General features: G+C 39.8%; 1 protein-coding gene across 1 annotated transcript in view; it reads left to right on the forward strand.

Moving 5' to 3' along the window:
• RNF144A (ring finger protein 144A) overlaps positions 1–14804 on the forward strand; it is a 50968-nt gene extending 36164 nt beyond the window's left edge. The window contains exons 3-8 of the mRNA XM_086608367.1: positions 4552–4656; positions 4873–4933; positions 5987–6194; positions 8034–8181; positions 9468–9557; positions 12614–14804. Coding sequence (XP_086464493.1) covers positions 4552–4656; positions 4873–4933; positions 5987–6194; positions 8034–8181; positions 9468–9557; positions 12614–12745 — 744 coding nt within the window. The 3' untranslated portion in view covers positions 12746–14804. The remainder of the gene's footprint in view (positions 1–4551; positions 4657–4872; positions 4934–5986; positions 6195–8033; positions 8182–9467; positions 9558–12613) is intronic.
• Positions 14805–22342: the final 7538 nt, after the last annotated feature.

Raw genomic sequence — 22342 nt, forward strand, 5'->3', positions numbered from 1 at the left:
TTCTTTATGTTGAGATTTTGCTATGACCTGTGCAGATTTGTTAGAGTTAAATGCAGCGGAGTGAAAGTATGTGTTACAGTTTGGAAATTATGCAAAAAATAACCGTTTTGATGCTCAGGGTATTTTGATCTTATGCTGTGCAGCTGTAAAGCAGCAGCACATCAATGGTCATGGATATACCTTTCTGTGTGGTGCAATCCTCTGTGCAAAGGTTAGAAGTACAACTCATCTTGCATTAAATATTAGACTGTGCTTGGCAGCTTCAGAGAGGAAGTCATGTCTTTATAAGCCATCTATGGAGCTGAGACAAAAAAAGTGTTTCTAATTTATGTAGACAACTGATAGTAAAATGCTGCTGAGTTGAGCTCTCCATTGGTCCTTGTGAAAGAATGTATCTTGGCCAAAACTCCTCAAGGTAGATGTGCTCCTGCCCTTTGTCATGGGGACAGCAAACAACAGTAGGATTCTCAGATTACCAGGTGAAAGAAAAAGTTGTCCAGACACCAGAAAGGACAATGGTGATGTGCAGGAAAGACAGAACAGGAATGCACAAGGAGTCTGCATGCACAAGGAAAAATACAGGTGTAATGCTCAGGGGAGCTAACCAGTTTCTTCTGGATGATTTCAGCAGCAATTGGGGCATGCGATGCCTCTTGACCTGCAGTTTATGTAAAGCATATGTGGTTTATATATATATGTGTGTGCTTTTATATATAGTTTACATAGTCTGTGTATAGTTTATATAGAACACATATGTTGTGCAGTGCTTTGCTTTCCTTTGTCTATGGGAAATCACAAAAGTTATATGGCAGTTTTCATGGAATTCCCTGTATTAACATTCGTATATGGTAGTATTTTACAATCTCCTCTTAATTTAAAAATATAAGAAGTTGTAAAATGAATGTAAGGTATAGATCTGTATATTTAAGGAACCCAAACAACCTTAGTAGTGTCCTAGAGTGCCATCATATAATAATTGTTCTTTTCATCTCCTCAATCATTTGGTATGCTGAAAGTATGCATGCTGGGCAGAAATCTAAGCTACTGCAATCACCTGTTCACTTGTTGCCACTAGGATGTAAAACAGTAACTTGCCTAATGATTGTTATAAACTGATGTGTTTTAGTTCTGGATTGAGAAAGGAGTAGGAGCACACACATGGTTTGTTACTGTAGCTGGACTAATCACTAAAAATTTACACGCTTGGTTCTCTCTTCTTGCTGCCTAGGCAGGCCTTCATTATTCCAGGTGAAGATTGTCAGAGTACAGAAATGAAGTACAAAACTGAATGCGAAGGAAACATTTCCTCTTATGACCTACTTATTTCAGTAAAGAGGTATTTTTTGTGAAATGCCAAGTCTTACCCTGACCTCATCATGTCAGACTATATACATAAGCAGAAAGGTACAGAATAACCACCATCAGTTTTTGATGGGTTTAGAGTATCTCCAAGTATGCCTGACTGAAATAATGTTTAGTCATTTAATTGCTGAAATACAGTGAGGTTTTTTTTAAAGAAAGGAAAATGTGGAATTTAGAAGAAGCATTGCTTCAAATAAAAGTATCTTTCCATTAACATATGTCCATTAAGGGAAGAATAAAGATGCTTCTCAGCATATTGGTTTTGTATGGGTCAGTATACAACAAGAAGGATATCTTGTGACCATATTCAGACCTCAGCCCTTAGGTACCTAATTTCAGCTCCTGTTTTCTCTGGGAAAAATGATGTAATACAGTTAATCTTGAAAGTTGTTCGATGTGACTATCATATATATCATATATAAAAATCATGTCATATCATATCACATCACCCTATACCCTTTATTGCCTTAATGGAAAGGCTATGAAGATATTTTTTCCAGCATGAGATCAACTACAAACTGCATAGAAAATGAGCAATGCTTTACTTGTCGTCTTTTTGTAGTTGTTTTGTACTGAATTTTTCATAGTATATAACTGAGTACCTAATCCTACTGTGCATGCTGATGTGTTTCTAGTACTATAGTCAGTTTAAAATTTTCTGACGCAAGTGGCACATCTTGTGTCCAATCTAAGGAGAAGCCACTGCTACCCTGTGCTTCAGATTCTCTTGCAACCACTTTGAGTTACTCCTTCTCCACCCAAGAAATCTCTGGAGCGAGGAAGTCTTGAATGGACAGGGTGTTTTATACGCCACCTAACTTACAGTGATATTTCATGGCCTCAAGACAGCATCTGTGTTCCCGGAAGGTGTAGCATAAGTAGTACACTTGACTGTGCTGGTTTTGAGGAGGCGGGGGCCAGTGCCACATCAGGGGAAGAGGAAGGCTTTGGACACTGCTCAGGGCAGGGATGAACTGTGTCATTCCTTGGAAGATGTGAGGAAAGGGAAACAAATCGAATGGGCTTTGGCAGTGGTCCCAAACAGGTTGAGGAAGAGAATTAACCGCATTAATGATTAATGATGGCAAAGCTCATTCAGCTTGAAAAGTACTTTCTATAAGTGCTAAGTGCTGGCATTAAAAATGTATGCATTTTCATTTTAATCCACACTTGATGTCTGCAAATGGAGACGAAAGGGAAGAGCCAGCAGTGTTGTTATGGCAACACTAATACCTCACTACAGTTGAAATTGCAGTTTGCCAAGGCATGCAGCCTAGGACCTGGTTCTTGAGAGCTCAGCCTGCTGTGGTTGCTGCTCGTGGTTCTCTTGAATGGCTCCACCACCTGCCCTGCAGAGCTCTAAGTGAAGGATTGGAAACCTTCTGCAAGTCGAACGTCTACTAGGTGAGCAGTTGTCTTCGTTAAATTCCTACTGATAGAGAGGAAGACATAGACCGTAGTCTATCACATGTGGATTTTTTTAAACATGGAAAACTTTTAAAGATATCAATTATCCAGTCTGTTTTTCTTTCCAAAAAATGGAGCAGTCATCTCTGTTGAGTAGGAGACGCAAGGAAAGGGACTCTAACAGAAACGATTTGTTGTGCTATCAAGGTGGTGGCATGTTGCCACCAGAAAATCTAGAGCAGCAGAAATTATGTGAGCAGGAAGTGAAGTTTTTGCTGCAATCAAGCTGCCAGAGGTAAAAATCTAAATTGTTAACATAGGTGATAAGGTCTCTGAAAGGAGAGGAATCGACATATCAAGAGGCAGAACAGAAAGAGAAGAGGCTGAATGAGTAGACTCAAAGTCTAGACCTTAGCAGCTACAAGCCCTGTGTAAAGGGTTAGGCTGGAAATGCGCTCATTGATGGACCTGTTTGGCATGGTTGGAAGGAAGAAGCGGCTTTGTTCTCCGACCTGCAGTTGGGCACGCAGGGCTCAGCAAGGTCGGTGCAGCCCTTTGCCTTCCCAGGCTGATGGTGGGTCAGCGGCTGCGTGCCTTTTGCATGTCTGAAAACACTATTTGAAGACCCTGTTTGCCAGCTTGCTGCAGAATGTGCAATTCTCGCCTCCCACGCAGCTGTATGCTGAGCTGCTTTTGTGTCTTCATTTCACTCTGCTGTTGGTCTGGCCTCACTCTCTATTCACCTATCTGGTAATGGAGGGTGAGGGACCTACTTTCTGTTACTGTCTCCAGTTTGCCACTGCAAACTCGTGAGCAGGGTGAGAACACCAAGGGTGACCCATCTGCTGGAAAGCAGACCGTCGTTTGCTCTTTCTGTGTAGCGTCAGGCTGGAAGAAGCTGCACGGTATCTGCAGAGAGAAGGATCTCTCCCTATCACTCCCCTTGCCTTCCTGGCAAATGGCTATGCAATAGCTCATACCTTGATGTGGGAGGTGTGGAGGTGGAGCAGGGTGGCTGCTCTTCGAGAGTAAAAAGGTTTGGTCTTAATTTGCCCTTAGTCCAAAATATCCACCCTTCTTCTCTGTTTTGTCGACAGTCGTGCTGTACTCTACTGTTAGATGCTACGTTTCTAGTTATGACTTGGGTAAAATGCTGTGGTTGCTAGGAGAGGAAAGTATTAGTATTACCAATATTTATTATTCAGTCCCCATGGAAACTGTAGTTCTTCTAGGAGTCCTAGTTCTCCCATTTTTTTCTTCCTATGGAAAAGATAGATCTTTAACCATGAAGTTCAGATAGCTATTTCCTAGAAATAGAAGGCAAGATACACCACTCCCTTTTGCTCTCTGGTATGCTTGACAGATGTCTGTCTATGGGTAGTCTCTGCTTACTAAGCTGTGTTGTGGTTTCTAGTCACATAAAGATTTTTGGAGTGTGGTTAATTTAATTTTATCTTAGTGGTGTTTTATTGTGTTTTTTTTCCCCCTCCTAGCTCCCAGTTTGATTTGTCATTTTAACTATTACTGGTTTTTTTTTTTAATTTGCTGCATGTTTTAAACTGAGGAAGAGCTACTTGATGAGGAAATGAACTTGCTATTTTCTATTTAAAGGTATAACTGTGACAAAAGCTGTGAGCATGACCCATGGTTGTAAGAGGGACACAGTAGCATCTGGTTTTTCAAATAAGTTTGAGTTCTTCAGGTTTTCAGAGGAAAGCTGTTAAAATATGGAGTGGTTTATTCTTCGTGGGATAGTTAACTCAGTCTTTGGCTCTCTTACAGTGCCTAAAACAGTATGTGGAACTTTTGATTAAAGAAGGTCTAGAAACAGCAATCAGCTGCCCTGATGCTGCCTGCCCAAAGCGAGGTCATCTGCAAGAAAATGAGGTACACTTTTACTGCAAATAGGTTGTGGATTTTTTCTTTTATTTCTAGGATGTTTAAACGTATCTTGCTCTGTATGTTGCAGCTGCCATTGTTGCCAACATACATTTTTAATAATTCTCTGAAGGTCAAATATTTTGACTCCATTTGTTGAAAATGCCTCAGATTATTGCTGTTCCTAACTGGAAATTTGTCTTTTCCTTTTCCTTCCTTTAACAGATTGAGTGCATGGTTGCATCAGAAATCATGCAAAGGTACAAGAAGCTACAGTTTGAAAGAGGTAACGTGTGTAACACTACCTATTGGAAGACTGCGGGAATGGTATCATTCCAGAGCCATCTCATAAATCGGAATCTGGCTCTGCACATTTTCATGCAGTAGCATTGTGCATTAATTGTTTGGTCATCACAAAAACCAAAAACAACACACCAAAACCCAAAAAACGTTGTTTCAGTTCTTGCCTGGGTGATTCTCAGAATTGCAACATTCTGGGAATAAACTAAGGAAAGAAAATTGCTAAGTATTACATTCCTGTGTAACTAAGGGAGGGAGTGACTTCTATTTCGAGCTTTGCTGTTTGAGTTGACTACCAGTACTCCAGGGGCTGGGGAGGTAGACTGACTGTTTTTACAGAGCCACCGTTACCTTGTGTTATGGCATCTGGAGCAGAATTACTAGGTGGTTCATGATAATATGAACCTTGTTAATTTTTATGAGATTATAAGCTGTCTGGGTGCCTATGACGATATGGAACTGTGTGGCCATAGAGAACTTACAGTAAGGTTTTGCTGAGGGTAGGGCCCAGCCTAGAGACCACTGAAGTAATTTGTTGTTTTTTATTGACTTCAGTAGGCTTTGAAACATGAAATGACTTAACCTGCCTCCAAGAAGGGGATGAAACTGTATAACAGTCATAATATGCTATTGTTAATCATGTGGTTACATTAGGGCAGAGACCAATTTGAAACAGAGCCCTACTGGGCAAAGCACTGTAAAAACACTTTCTGATGGGTTATGCCTGCATAGTATATGCTCTATTTAACTTCAAGTACAACTGAAGAAAAATGCAACATCTCAGTCTCAGAACAAGTTAAGTTCAGTGAATGAAGGAAAGTGGGCAATGAATTCAAACTCGGGAAATTGGGCTTTAGTTTGGTGCCTGTTTGCAAAGCAAGCCGGATTTATGTCTAAGTGGGTAGCATAAATTAAAAGGCTTCTTTTGAAAATATATGTCTTCAAAAGCCCTGTCAGTCAACCTCAGCTAGAGTACATTGTTATGGAAGGCCGATCTTGTAACCGCCTTCAGATTTTGTTCCTTTATGCCCCTTTACAGAAGTGCTTTTGGATCCATGTCGGACTTGGTGTCCATCCTCTACTTGCCAGGCAGTTTGCCAGCTCCAGGAATCAAGCCCACAGGACCCCCAGCTGGTCCAGTGCAAGGCCTGCGACATTGAGTTCTGCTCTGCTTGCAAATCTAATTGGCATCCAGGTCAAGGCTGTCAAGAGAACATGCCAATCTCTTTTCTTCCAGGAGAAACAAGGTAAATTGTTGCAAAAGATCAAGTATTTAAAAACAAAGCACTCACATCTTTTGACAAATGGGAGTATGGATAGTAAAGAGGCATTTTCCTGATCTTTTGTTTTAAAGCTGTTTCCTTCACTTAGTCATTCCTGTTCTTTTAATGCTGTATTCCAAAACTGAATAGCTCTTGTGGCCTCGCTCCTTGCCACCATTCCCGGCAAAGCACAAAGGAACTGCTTGAGCCTATGTCAGCTGCCCTTTTACCCCAGTGGGAAAAACATGATATCCAGGCAGCTCATGAGCTTCCCTTCAGAGAAGATCTCGTTGCTGCTGCTAGTCTGGACAGTGTGAGAGTTGGTAATGTCATACCATACAGTGATTTTTAGGATACTCTGTCAACTATCCTAATTGTTGCATGTTTGACCAATGATCTTAAGTTCTGTTTCAAGCTGTTGCCAGTGGCACACTGCAGCCAGTGAATAAGAAAGGCTGTTGTGCATGTGTTTCACTTAATGCTTGGGCTTTTTCGAAGATTGTACAGCAGTTCAAGGTATCATTAAAGCCTTGACCAGCTTTGGACTTAGCTGTTCATAACTTGCTTTCTTTCAAGCTTTGCTGTAACAGATGACTAGATAGGATGCTGTCATGATGAGTTCCTGGTCAAATGTAGTAACTTTTGCGCATGCTTTTTGTGTGTGCTTGACCAGAACTGAAGCTCACTAAACTTCATGGCAAGGTAAAACACTTTATCTATTTTCCTTAGTGTTTTGCTTGCTTTCAGTTTTTATTTCATGCTTCATTTTTTACTCAGTTGAGGTTTGTTTTTTCATTATTTTGAGCATAATGTGCCAGTAGCAGTTTGTGCTACCATGCTTTTGCAGTTTCATATACAGTTTATGGATTCAAGGCATTTTTCTGTGATACAGTTGCCCCTAGTGTGATTAATCAGTGTGTCGTTTTATCCTCCTGTTGGGCAAATCAACCAAGGGTCAAGCCTGTTTTCCAGCAAACTGTTGATTCCTCATCAGTGACTCTTGTATCTCCCACTGTCAGTGGCTGCAGGAAGTGTCATTTGTTCATGTACATGTTAGTTTTTAGTGTGCATAAAGCCTGCAAATGGTAGAAAGGTACTCAAGGGAGATAAATGTTGTTCCAGTGTTTTCACGTTCCTGTGTTGTGCCCACTATATGAGGGGAAATCCAATGGTTTTGCACAGTCATGCAAGACAAGAAGAGGCAGTGCTAACCCTAACTCATGAACCATTACTCATTAGGACAGTCTTAGAGATGAAGAGGTCAACTCTAAGAGAACGGCATGCCCAAAAAAAACTCGTGTTGCCTGATTTGGAGGGAGATTCCTAGGGAGAATCCTCGAGGAGGGCAGAGACAAGCAATCTCTCCCTGGTGCCTCAGTCTGAAGGAATGTAGTCTGGGTTTGTTCTGCCATCAAGGGATTGCTTCCTCTTCTTTTCTGGGAAAGAAGAAAGTACGGAAAAGGAAAATGATCTAGATATACAAAACATTTAACTATGAACTAGCTGCTGCTCATCTGATATATTTCAGGAGGAAAATGTATAATATTTATTAGTATCACTAGATGACAAAAAGTTGATAAAATATGTGGTAAAGAAAATGTCCTGAATCTTATGTAGACATTGTAGTTGTTAAACATGTTTGAAAAGTAGAATACAGCCAAAATCCCTGAATAACAAAACTCAGTTGATTACCTGGATCTCTACTAATTTATCTATTTTTTTTTTTCTCCCGTAAAAAAGTAGGCTTACCTTCTTAGCACAGTGTGCATAAAAGTTCTTTTCTTCATGGCCACCATCTTACTAATTCCTCACTTTCTTTCACAGTTCAGTTTTTAAAATGGAAGAAGATGATGCTCCAATCAAACGCTGTCCAAAGTGCAAAGTTTACATTGAACGAGATGAAGGCTGTGCCCAAATGATGTGTAAGAACTGCAAACACGCCTTTTGCTGGTACTGTCTGGAATCTCTTGACGTGAGTACATGCTGTGCACTCTGGTTCTCAGAAGCTTAGAATTTCATTACTTTGCCATCCAGCTGTCTCATTAATCAGTTAAATAGTAGCTCACTGGCTTCTGCCCAGCTTGGTGGACCAGTACCCCCCTGAGCTGATGCTGGTAATTTGATAGGATTTGTATGCTGTTTTACTTGTCTGACCTGTGCAATCTTAGCATTTTGCCTATGTGAGTCAGGAAATAATTATTAAAAAAGAAAATTTTCTGAAAATATTCAGTTTGTAATCTTTACATGGCAACTAACATGGAGGAGAGACGTTGCGGTGGTTTGTTTTTTTTTTTTTCAGTACTTCATTTAGTACTAGCTTTTCAATGTTCCCCTTCTTTAAGAAGTTACAGAATGAGTACAGTAACGTTCTTTGTGAAAGTTTAACAGACAAACTCTAGATTTGGTGCATTACTATGCAGGAGATTAGCAGTCAGATTTGTTTGCCATTCATTGTATTCTGTGGGACAAGAAATAGATCTGACATATGAAAAAGAATACAATGTTCTCCTAACACCAGGAATTTGTCCATCTATAAGCTGCTGCTGTCATATGTTCATGTTTTTTTAAAATCAGCCTCTTATTGTGCCCAGGGATCAGAGCATGTAAAATACACAACATCTGTTTCCATGTCATCTGTTTTATTTTATAGCAGCATTAACAATAGCAAAGGAAATGTTTTAGGTTCCTGAAAGCTACTCTGACTATTCAGATCCTGTTGTTGTCCCACTTGAATGCTTTACTAAGTCCTTAAGCCATAGGCTTCTCATGTGCTCAGTTAAAAAGCATTGCTCCCTTGGTACTAGGCCTACTATCCCGACTGTTTTGCCAAAGGATGGCAGGACAGATGGGGATGTAACTTCTCAAAAATCTGTATTGTCCTTTTATTCTTCAACTAATAAAAGGAACCAAGTACTCATTTTCCTTTCCTCTTTCTGTATATGTGCGTAAAATACATGCAATGAGCATCTTATCTTCTTGGTTCCTCTTGCTAATCTCCAACTAGCATTTAAATAATGCAGCTTGAGAGCCTTTGGGAAAAGAGATTCATCATAGACATGTAACACTTGCTAAACAAACCTGTTTGTGAAGACACTTAACTATAAACAAATCACTTCGGAATGGTTGGACCTGGCTGTATCCACCTCACTAAGCTTTTATCTTCCTGTACAATTCCTGGTTATAAGTTCTCAGGAAATAGTATTTTATAACAGTTTTTACTTCTTTTTATTGCCTACCTTTCCATTTAATATTTTGTAGGATGATTTTCTCCTTATACATTATGACAAAGGACCTTGTCGAAATAAGCTGGGACACTCCAGGGCGTCTGTTATCTGGCACAGAACACAGGTAACGCTCAGATCTTTAAAAGCTCTGTACAGGTCTACTGCTGTCCTAGTGCCTTCCTTTGCCTTACTCATTTTAACACCTTGCTGAATGGTAAATAATTTTCATAGCAGATTTAAAGAGAGGAGTAGCTTGGAGAGGAACAGTTAGCTCTCCTAGAGAGGACACTCCTTGGCAGAAAGCCACGGAGAACTAGAAAGGGTACGTTTGCAGAGCCACTTAAGTGCCAATCCAGATATGTCTCAGTAAACGTGCAAGACAAACTAGTATGCGACCATCTGTATTACTAACAGGGAAACTCATCTTGCACGGGATCTTTAGCTCCAGATCCGGAACTGGAAAGGAATTAGCCTGAGTATGCTCAGTATCCTGCTATGGACTCCTGTTGTTTCATTCATGTAGGCTAGGTAGAAGGTAACCTAGTGAGTTTATCAGTAGCTTCAAACACAGATTCAAACTGACAATTACAAAGAAGATGGGGATGCCTCTAGTAGTCTAGATCCAGTCTTTCTGGACCATGAATGCTGGTAATAAAAGAGCTCTCTGTGCTATTTTGATACAACATAAATGCCAATGTGTGACTTGGTTGAATCTACTGCCTTTACAGTCACTTCAGAGATACAGGGACATCTGAGTATCTGAGTTACCTGTTCCTGAATTAACTGTGTGCCAGTAAATATCTACCTTAGCTTGAGATGAAGGGCTTTTCTTGAAGTACAGATTTCATTCCATTTGAGCATAAATTCCAAGTCTAGAGAATAAATCCCAATTCTGAACAAACAGCTAAACTGGTATAAAAGAAGAAGGATTGCACCCCTCTCCCTCCACATACAGCCCTGGGTGCCTGAGCTATGGACTGGGTTTTGCTTGGCTCAGTGGTATCTTAGAAAGTATATGGGTGCATGAGCTTTCTTGATATGTCTGTAATATGAGGTGATTAATCTGATATTTGGAATCTGTTCTTAGCCACAGCAGTTAGTGCAGATATGTTCGATAGACAGCATGTTTGATGTTCTAGTCACTGTTGAGAAAGAAAGTGATAATTCTCTACTGAGCAGGATACAATTCTGCTAAACCCACTAAAGCCCAATCAACATTGCAACCATTTCCTTATGTTAAGTTTCTTTGAGTATTCATCCAAGGCAAATTGAGGTAAGCCTTTGGTTTGTTGTTTGTGGATTTAAAAACAAATATTTGTTTTGGCCAGAGGGGATGGCTTGATGCTGAGTAGGGCAGCAACTTCTTCAGAAGCAACATAATCAAGTGGAAAATAAGTAATACTCAGCAGGCAGTTTTGTTTAAAAAACAAACAATCAAACAGACAAACCCACAAAAACCCCACCCCAAAATAAACAAAAAAAAAACCCACAACAAACAAAATGAAACTTAATGAATTCTCTGATGGCATATTGAGGCTGAAAGGAAGGTGTAAATAGATATCTTATAAAAATGACCAGTAGTTGATCTGGTCCACTGAATTTCTAATTTCCCAGCTTGGCTCTGTCTGACCAGTGCCGTCTTAGCTTGGGCTGCAAGGCGAGAGCATGTGTCTCCAGAGAAGTATGGCAATAGTTGCAGCTCATGATTTTTAAAGGAGATGAAACTTTGGGGTTTTATCTGTAGCAGATAAATGCAAAGATTACCCAATGGAAGTTACATGAGATTGTCAGCACCTCCAAAAAAAGGAACTGGTAATGAAACGTGCACACCTCTGAAGCTGAAAAAGAGATTGCTTTTGGCAAGAAATAAAATAGTTAGGGCAAGGAAGTTTGGGTTCCTTGCCCGTGGACAGCCAAAAGCGAAGACTGAAAGAATTTGGCGTCCTAAGAGACAGCGTGAGAGCAGCAACTGCGGTCGCACAGCGCCATCTCCTGCAACCAGCCTTTCCTCAGCCCTGCTGGAAAACCCCTGGATACTAGGGTTGCAAAAAGAAATACACAGTAATCAGAACGAGAAATTGCCCGTGGCCAACAAAAGTACTAGTAAATCATCCCATCTATACCTCGGCTAATTAAATATTTGCCAGCTAATTGAAGCAGCATATCTAGCCCTGGCTAGAAGAATTCATAATGAGTACTGCACTCTAATTTCATGTTGTCTTCTGTTGTGAGGTTTTGCTAGCAGATTAGCATTCCACTCCTGCCCTCGTTATTCAAAATTATTCACAGATACTCTCATGTGAATAAATCTAAATTATTTTCTCAAATAATTTGCGGGCATATTGTTGCAGCGTTACTCTTACTCTCTTACTGTTGCCTGTGGCAATGAACCTCAACTCGAATGTGGTTTTTTTTTTTTAAATAATTTTCCAAATTTAAACTCTGCAGAAACTAATAGTTTGGCACAGTAACAGAATGAGTAGGTCTGTGTTCCTCTGCCCATGCTGGGAAGAGGGTGATCAATAAACATGAGTGAAAAAAATGCTTTTAGATAGAGTTAGGTCATGTACCCTGAAGCAGCAGACTGAGCTCAGGTCTGACTGCAAAAAGCCATTTGACATATGCAAAGTCCTCCTGTGGTCCATAGTGTTTGTAAGCTGTGGCTGAGATTCCCAGGCTTGCATTTCTTCTGGTGGGAAGTTTGTGAGAGTCTTCCCAGATTTTCTGTGAACAAACCTGAACCTTGACTGCTCTTTCTGGAGCTTTCTCCAGCAAAAAGGGGAGCACCTGAAAGCAGGAATCTCTTGTAGTCTTGGTTCTGATACTTTTTTCTTGATCAAATCTAAATACTAAATATCTACCTAGTTGTTTCACTAGTTGTTTGAAACTCAGAAAGGCAAATAACCAACTGCGTCACTTTATGTGATGTAACCGAGTTGTGTGGCACAGCACAGCTCTGGCTGGAGCAATGAAACATGAATGTTTGCTCTCTGATTTCACTCATGTTTACTGATCGCAGGAGTTGACTGTAGCTGACTCTTGGGGGGAAGTCCTGGTTCTGGTAAGGTCAATGGCATATGCTGAGATCCTTTTGAAGGACACTGATGGTGCACTGATGTCCTCTAGACAGAATCTAGACAATTGTTATCCCTAATGCAATGCTATTCCTTCGTCTTGCAGGTGGTAGGAATTTTTGCAGGATTTGGTCTTCTACTTTTGGTGGCCTCCCCTTTTCTTCTGCTTGCTACACCGTTTGTTCTGTGCTGCAAGTGCAAATGTAATAAAGGAGATGATGACCCTCTACCTACCTAGACTGAGAGAAGATTGGACTCATCACAACATGTGTTATGATTTTATTGTTGCCGTTGATGTTTCCCTCTTGCACTTACATTGCTGTAGCCTTACTTGCCCTGTTCTGCTTCTCGTTGACGCACAGTCTTGGTTCCAGGAGCTCTTGTTACTACTGTTGCATAGATCAATTGATAATAGACAAAGAGGGTAATGGAAGGTGAGTTTGGTGCTAAAGGGAGATCATGGACCTGGGAAACTATCTGAACTGAAGAGATGACACTGCTAAAAATAATGCAAAAATTTTCTGTTGCCCTGCTGATGGACTGGGAGCTGTGCTGAAAGACATCAGCAAAACAAGCTGAAAATACATACAAATCTAAACATTCTGCATATCTGTTCACTTCAAAATTAGGTGTCTTGTATATATTTAAGTTGCCTATCATTTAAATCTGATAGTCAACTTAGTATGACATTACCATGTTTATTACACACCTGTTTTTGTTAAAGCCATCAAAACATCCTTTTTAGTACCTATTTTTCCAAGAATAACAAAGTCAATAAGGTGCATATAGGCCATCTTATGCCTTTCTTGAAATTTGAGGAGGGTTAGAGGGACAAAGTTGGTCCTGTTACCTTCCAGGAATTTTTTGAAGTCTTATAAGAAATTTGTTTGATTGAAAACTACATTTTAAAAATGAATTGACGAAGCTGTAAGGTTGAGCGGTGACACAAACCTGCTATCTAATCAAGGTTCTTTTAAAAAATGCATTGAATGGTATTGATTACCGCTGAACCACTAGTGTTTTTCTGAATTGTTATTTTTTGCTGTTGTTTAGGGTTCTGCTACACTTACAGGGCTATGTAACTTCTAATCCAGGTATCTTAATCTTTTTATATATAGAGAAATATATATAATCCTATTTAAACCAAATGTGTAAATAGCTGGGCTATTGAAATATTTTGGAAGTTCAAGAATAGCTTGCTTCTGTCTTTAGGGCAATTACTGAATAATACAGGACTAACTTTACTATTTAGCAGACTCTTGGGTTATCAATGAATCTTTCCTTTTAAGTATAAAAATACATCAGGGTTATCCCTGTAGTCAATAATAAAAATGCCTAGGATATTTGTGAAAGTTGTACTTTACATTTAAACTACTTAGCTCATTTTCAGAGTTAATATCGTATGATATATGGTGTATGATGTTAATAACAATACTGTGACAAAACAAGTTTTCCTTTGAAAAATAATCACTTGACTTGATTTGGTAGTTTTGCAGAATTCATAGTGCTGTATTTCCAGGGTAGTAAAGTGTGCTAGTCAACAGTATTAATCATTGTAGTTTCTCTTTAGAAATATTTTGCTGAAAATCATTTTGCTCTGATTTTAAAGCCTACAAGAATTTGACTAATAACTTCTTGACATCAAATATGAAGCATCTGAACCAATGTGTGTGTCTGTATAGTACTGAAGGAAAACATTCTTTTGACTGGTTTGTGGACTGAAGTTTGACTACGTTTTTTTTGTCATCATTTATTTCTGTGCATTATCAATGTACTGAGATGGATGAATATGTTGAAGCCAGGATAACTTTGTGCTGAAGATGTATTAAGACCCTTAAATGCAACTTTCTGTCACAGGCTGGGAATATGTTCTCATAGCTGAAGCATAAGAAATGGCTCCTGTCTTTATTATCTTTTGTTTTATACTGTCTATCTGTTAAATAAAAAGACTGGAGGGTACAATTTTGAAAAAGGGCCACTGTCTTTTTCTAAAACTGCTTTTGAATTTCTTCTCCTCCCCCTTCTTCCAAGTTTAATGGCATCCAAATTCAAACTGTATCAAACCACAGAGTTTAGCTCCAGAACAGGTTATCAGGAATTCACTTATTTGACTGGCTTTTAATGAGTTCAGCCATGATAGTGTGAAGAACAAGGATAGCTGGTTTCCAGCAAGTCTGAACTCCTTGTGATTATCTTCAGATTGTTTATGGCAATGCACAGTTCAGATCTCTTTTTATCACAGTATTTTTAGTATTTTAGCTATCTTTGTTATTAAAAGTTGTTTAGTTGTTCCAAAATAACTGTAGGGGAAGTCTGGGTAGTGCATTCAGTGTTTGCCAGCCCCGAGGGGTGTGTGAAGCACTGCTGAGTTCAGCAGGCAGTGAAGTGGTTATCTCGTTCTGGCTCTGACAGCAGCTCAGTCCATCTCCCCAGGGGTGCTCTAACCTGAGCACCTGGGTTGTCGTAGTCACAGCTTCAGTGTGCAGAAGTAATGGAAAGCCTTCTGTGAAGGACAGCTTCCTACAGGTAAGCTTGAACTACGTCCTTTCATCCTTGGCCCTGTTGTTCTATTGAATTGGAGAAAAAAAAAGCTGGACAAAAGGACATAAAGATTTCATGGTTGTTAATTTTCAAACCGGGAATGCTAAGGGATTTTGTTGTGTGGGGCAGTGGCTTTAATGACCAGCTCTACTACTGAGATGATAGTAAACAGTGGAGGTGCAGTAGCCTGTTAACAGTTCTGCAGCGTCCTGGTATGAGGTTTTATTTTCCTTGTGCCTTTCTTAGAGACTGCCTTGATGTGGCAATATAGTGAAACTTGAGTTTTCCATGGTACTGTGTGGCCAGTTAATAATCAATGTCAAAATTAATGCATTTCCAGATTTGAAAGAAAAAGAAGTCCTTTACAAATACAGACGTTTTAAAATGATAGTTTGTAATTGATGCTCGCAGGTAACCTTATATATAATCAGCAAACTGTGCGCTTCTGTCAGCATATCTCTGTCTCCGATCTCAACATACTTGAATTGCTACTGGGTGTTTTTGTGACATATCTCTTGCTTCACATCCTGGCTGTTGGGATAGACTTTATGCCTACATATATTTACCAAATACCTAATCCTTTCAAGTTTGCTAAATGTCTTTGCATCTGTATTCTTCTCGGGGATTTTTTTTTTTTTACTATTATTTTTTTAATGCTGTTTTGTTTCCAAAGCAGCAACTTCTGGCAGTGATGTATTGAGTTAGAGCATTTTTATGTTACAGCTTATGTTGATAGTGTGACATTTAATACCCTGAAATGGAATTGTAAATACATTATTTTAAACTCTGACATTTAAATCCCTTGCCATGGAAAAGCAAATGTTTGTCTCTGCTGCTTTTCAGATGAAATTCTATTACAACAGCTTTGTCTTTGTAGCTTTTCATGGGAAAAATAAGATTCACTGCATGATTTCTGTTGCAGTTTTATGGTTATGCTATTATTTAGGGTTTTTTGCATTGTCTTAAATGCTGTTTTTAATGGAGTTTGTAACAGTATATCATTTGCATGTTCTGTTGGGGTGGTGTCCTGTCTAGCAAGCATGGGACTGAGTGTGGAGTCCAGACTCCAGAGGCTTTGCATCTTCCTAGACTTACCATCCATTAGTTGGGCTGAAGTCAGTCCTGAGAGAGACCAGCAGCATAGCCTGCACCCACTTCAGTGGCAGTAGCATTGGGTTTTCCCCACATGACGTTGGACAAGTCACTTATCTCCTTTCATCTCAATTTAACCATCTTTTAAATGGATGGACCAGTGTTTACCTACCTCACAGGAGGGCTGTGAGGGCAAACTCATTGGTTTTGAGGCTCTTCAAGATTCTATGATGAAGGATTATATATAAATGCTTACTGTAGTTTTATGTTAATATTTCAATTTTATTCATGTTGGCATTAATCCTGAAACCTCCTACTACTGACTTTAGCATGCCAAGAATTTGGAATGCTTTCCCCCACATACCAAGCAGCATGATCTTTCCTCAAATACTCCAGCTTATGAATTTTAGACAAAATCCCAAATAAGAGCCGACTGGATCAACTCTTAGTTTACAGTCGATCTGCTGACATGCAGGGAACACAATCAAAATTAGTGAAAAGCTCTATTGTTTATGGAGCTGACCAGATAAAATATTCATAGATCAGAAAAAGATTAAGTGCTTTTGATTTAAAATTGTTGTGGGCAGGAAAATAAAAATGAATTTTGTCCATTTCACCTGTAGGTCTTTTACTGTTTAGGAATGAATGTATTTAACACAGGCTGTTCTCATCTCAGAGAGGTGCAGCATGCATAAAACTTTGTGCAGGCTTGTTTTTTTAAAAAAAACAAAGTTTGTACGTTTCACATGCATAATCTAAAGTCCTGAGGAAAGCAGGTAGAATGCCGTTGTTGATGACAGTGATACTAAAGACATCAAAAAGCCTGCGTCAGTGCTTAATTGCTAATGCACTTATACTAAATAAGGCATGCTGTTTGTGTTTAGAGCCCTGTGGTCTTCATTATCGCTTTGATTTGTATATCTCTCTTATAAGAATTCCAGGAACATTAGGTACAGGTACGTGGTACATAACTGAACCTTTCTTAATTGTTTTATCATGGATGTATTTTAAACTTGTATAGGGATAAGCATGAAGGAGCCATGCGTATGTATAAATAATGTATTTGACCAGTGTAAAAATAGTTCTGTTGATGTATTTGAAATGTAAGTACATTTTGTGCCACTAACACTGTGATGTATAAAAAGAGCTGTTGAATGCCTTTTAATGTTGTGTTTTGTACTTTGAATCATATTGAAGAGTTTAATTTGTAATTTCAATAGATATTTTAAATTAATGTGTCTCTTGTGATTCTTCCTAGTAACTTCTCAGTGCTCTATGTTCACGAAAGGAAAGTGTTTTTGTTATGGTAGGACTTCTTGTGCTTACCTGCCTCTCCATCCTTCAGAGCCAGCACAGCCTGTGGCCTGGAGACCTGCTGCCTCACCTCTGACCATAACTGTGGTTTCAGACTCATCGTCTCACAGCTTATCCAAAAGTGAATCTGGTTATCTCTAGAGTTAATTTGACCCAGAGCTGGGTCTGCGGTCCAGCTCCTGTTGCAGGCATTGGTGTATGCTCTAGCTGGGTGAACGTGCTGCTCCAGGGATCGCTGTGAGATGTGTGTATTGCACCACAGATTTAGGTCTGGTGGAGGTGGCTGTAACAGATCTTTCCACAGTGAGTGGCGTGTACTCCCCTTGGTTTGGTGTTGTGGCGGTCAAACTTGTAAAGGCAAAGCCCAATCTCCTGTACAACAGAGCATACTTAACTCTCTTTGACAGTGGGAATTGGCTCTCCTGTTCTTGACTCCATCCATCAGCCGGCACTTTGCATTTTGCCCGAACTGCAGTTGCAGTCTTTCCTTCAGTCCCCACAGTTTCCTTCTCACTTGTTAGGGATACAATTTGTCTATACCCATAAAAAAAGCACAGGCGCAATTTTTTTTTTTTAAAAAAAAGGTGTACATAATTAGTGTGCATGTATGTGCTTTGTACCCCACAATTTAAGAAAAATCAAGGCCACATAATAGCTGCTACTCAGTCATTCCTTTCTTTCATTTTCATGGTGCGTAATAATTTTTCTCCATAAGGGAAAAATCAGTTTAGATATTTTGTTCAGTTCATTGGGCAGAAAATTGTCTATAAATGCCACAAGGGGTTTTGACCTGTTCTAGGAGTAGGTACTAACAAAGCAATGTTTCTACTTTCTTCCTCTGCTCCCACAGTCAGTTGCTTCCAATTAGGGTATGTTTTGCTTTGCAGTTTTCTTTTAGGTAAGAGGAGGGTTATTTCTCAGTCATGTGCAATTACCTTGTAGTTTAGTAACATTTAGCCCCTGGGCGTTTCCTCAGTCTCTCTACCAGGTTCAGCTTACCTTGCTGTAGAAGGATTTTATTACCCAGTGCCGTCAGCTGTGTGACTGGGCTTCTGCACAACAGGTCTGTAATCAGAGAATAAAGTACTGCAGAAACTCCAAGTGGAGTCACAGACTTCAGAGTCTCAACTGTACAAAATTAGAGCATTTAAGTCGAATTCTTCAATGGCAAACTTCTAACCCATGTATGTTCTACTAAATAGTGTCCAGGAGCGTTCAGTGACCAGAGGTGACCCATATCCATAGTATTAAATTCTGTTAGGAGTGGCCTCAGCCCCAGAATAACTCCTGAACTGTACCTGGGCACTGGATGGGAGAGTTGAGGTCAAAATCATGTCAGTAACTGTCCTCTAAGAACTGAAAGATTGAGACAACTGAATCCCACAACACAAAACCATAGTGCTAGTTCTAATGGGACTAATAGAGATGTGACTGTAGATGTCGAATCATGTACACACACATATAGGGGTAGTGCTAGAGATGGCCACTGCCAACCTGCAAGCACAGTGCATCCACAAAGCATGGTGGGTTTTTTGTTTTGTTTTTATTGGAGACCATCTAGGATGTTTCTCAGGGGATTTTATGCTATGGATACTTGCCTGTTAGCAGTGCGTCTCTATCAAGAGTCTTATTTTATACAGGATATGAAGAAACTAAGGATGAAACTTTTGTTGATTTTTGAAAGTAAAAAGGGAGAAAAGACTATTTTGTACAGGGAAGCTTTTGCTGCCCAGGCTGCACACTCTAGGAACCAAGATTCAGTGTTCATTCACTTAAATATGAGGTTTATCTTAACATTCAGGTGTTTAGCCTTAATTGATGGTAGTCAATGCAAAGACCCATCTCCTGTGTCTTTGGGACACTTCCCATCTTATGCTACTTACTAAGATGGTTGTCTAGACAGCTTAGGGAGCTGTCTCAAGGTGCTTCTCAGGTGTGTTTTTTTCCCCCACCCACTTTGATGACAGAAGAAGTCTAGGCAACTGCTACTGTACAGACATGTCACTTTTACACGACTAAGAGTGAAATGGCCATAAAGTGCCTTGTCACAAGTGCTCCTGTCAGGTACCAGGGCAGAGCTTGGTGGCACAAATTAGAACCAGGTTACTCTCCTCCCATACGGTGTTTCGAGATGAATGTGTGTGTGTCTGTGTGTGCGATGGCTATAACTTAACACGTATATGACATGTATACAAAATGTTTAGATGCTGTAAATCATGTGAACGAACTCACATGTGGCAAGTAATGAAAACACACTAGAAAGACTGAATGGTCCAGTTCTTCTGCAGTGCGTGCATAGAAGAGCACCATGTCAACCTGTATGTGTTAACATAATTTATTCCTGGTGTTCCTTGGTCGCCTTTTTTTTTTAAGCCAAATATGAAATGAACACATAATCAGCATATAAATGCTGAATTTAAACCTAGGTGCCAAAGAAGAGCGCCCCTGAGGGTACATTCTAGGTGTCCTAACTCAATGCCATTTTCTAAAATCTGAGTATAAGTATGTGTGTCTAGCTGATGTGTGGTGGTTTATTTTTATGCGAAGCATGTCTTTAAATGTCAAATGTGGCTTCTAGTCCGTGTAGCTTATATATATATATCTCTCTCTCTACGGGAAGAAGAAATTGTTCTGCGCAATTTTGTAGAGCAAGAAATCTGATCCTGGAGCAATGCAGATTGCCCATATTAAATATGGGCAATCAATAAAGGTTCTGGGATATTTTTTGTAGCTTTACATGGAAGAAAGTGTATTAGGAATAGAATTAAATCACTTCCTTCTTCAAAACACCTGCCTTTTTTTCCCCTCTAAGTTGCTGGAAAAGTAAAACCGACTGTCCGTAAGCTTGAGTAAGTGGTAATACATGTATGCTATGAATTGGATGCTCAGAGCCTGCTAAAATAGATCAGTGTTTCCATTAGTTTTTGGTGAGTTCGGATTTTCGTTTTAGGTGAGCAACAAGCTCATCTTCTTGCATAAGAAAGCACCTGTGACAGAGAACTGTGTTTTTCTGACAGGGTTTTCTGTGCCAGTGATTTGCTTCAATTGACATGATCTGTTTTATGTGACAGAATCCAGGAAACTGATTTCGCTGTGAACTATAAGAGAAAAAAAGTTGTGTATCATTAAAAGAGAGTGAACAGAACATGCTAATTTAGCAGTTTCTGTAGGCCTGACCTGCTCATACCAGTCAAATTAAAGTCTGTGGGCTCAGTCATTCCTGAGATCTACACTGCCGTGTTTTATTCTTGAGAATGATTTCAAACAAGAATACATTTCATTTTTTCTTTTCGCTCCCTTGAGATAATGCTTTGGGTTTTGGCGGGTGGCAGAAATGCTTGAGCTGCCCTGCCTCAAAATCCTGAGGTCTCATTGTATTTTGAGAATGAAACTGTCATTTTGTGGCGTTACCCACAGGAAAAACACAGGAGATACTGTGCAAAATCTCATTTTAAAACTGCCTTGGCAGAGGAGCATAATGCAGCCTTTCTTTATTTTCATGCCTCAGTGATCATTAGCATACTTGTTTTGTTGAAGTCTTGTGGAACATCAATGATGAGTATAGGTTGAGTGAGGGATACCTGACTTGGAATACGGGTAGACCTTTCTTCATGCATTAGAAATGTATATAAATAAGGATATTTTAAGCCCTTGTGGTAAGCGGTGCTGCTGGGAGCCAGCAGGGTGCAGCCTCTGAACGCTTCATCTGCAGGCACCCGGCACCGGCTTGCTTGGAGAATCTTGCACAGAAATCCATATTAACAAGATTTCTATCTCAAGCTTTTAAAGTCTTATGTTTCAGAACCTCCACAGAGTTAATTGTAATGATATCATGGCTAAAAATAACCATGTTATGATGAGCCCACATGCTGCTGGGGCTGTTCTGGTCTCTGGATATTAACATATGTTATTGCTCCTGTTCTCTGAGAGTATATAAACCTTTTCTGAAAGTGAAAAAGCCTAAGTATTTGAACTTTCAGAAAATTGATATAAGCATAGAGATGTTTCGATCTGCAAATGTAAAATGACAGGTGCAAACCAGAGGTCTCTTTCAAAATGCCGTGTGCAGAGAGTATTGATTAATCACACTGAGAGAAATAAGGAGGAACACTAAAAATCAGTTGGTTCAAAACAGATTGAGTATTGGCTAATACTGTTGCATCTTCTCTATATTTCATAGTTGACGGATGTTGTAACTGGCCAAATTATTCTCTTCTCCCTTCCTACCCACGCCTGCTGTCGTATTTGAGTTCCTCGATACAGATGTTCAACAGAAACAATGCAACTGTCCAAACAATAACTCTAACCATCCGTTTAGCAGTCAGCATGTTTGGCAGGGGAGGCAAGCTGCAATGGGGGGTTGCTGTGAGTCCTCCCTTTACCTCATTCTATTTATATATGTTCTAGTGTTCATGTGTCATCCTTCCCCTCACCCCCCAAGTGCATCTGAGTAAAGCAAAGTGAAAAGTTAGTTTCTTGTAGGGTGGGTGTTGGGTTTTTTTTGCCTAGAGGTATGTTTCAGGATCCTGCCAACACTAACACAAACTCTAGCTTTTAAAGAAAATATAATGTGCTGCTGTCCTGGCTGCCATCGTCTCCCCGCCAAACTTCCAGGGACTCCTGGGAAACTTCTGGTTCATGCCAGTTACAGCCTGCTAGGGATGTGTTTGGAGCATGTTTTTCATCTGGATCCATTTTTCTTCTCAGGACCTCGCAATTATCTTATGTAAAACGGTGCAATTAAAGGACTGGGATAGTACAGTGTGTTTTACCAATCTGCTAGCACTTTGCTCCCATCATATCACAGCACATTGTTCAGCAGATTTCCCCTGGCTTCAGCACTGGTCAGGTGGCTACAGACTGAGGACCTTCTCAGTGCATGATGGCT

The sequence above is a fragment of the Tauraco erythrolophus genome, chromosome 2 (assembly GCF_009769465.1).
Source record: "Tauraco erythrolophus isolate bTauEry1 chromosome 2, bTauEry1.pri, whole genome shotgun sequence".
NCBI classification, from domain to species: Eukaryota; Metazoa; Chordata; class Aves; order Musophagiformes; family Musophagidae; genus Tauraco; species Tauraco erythrolophus.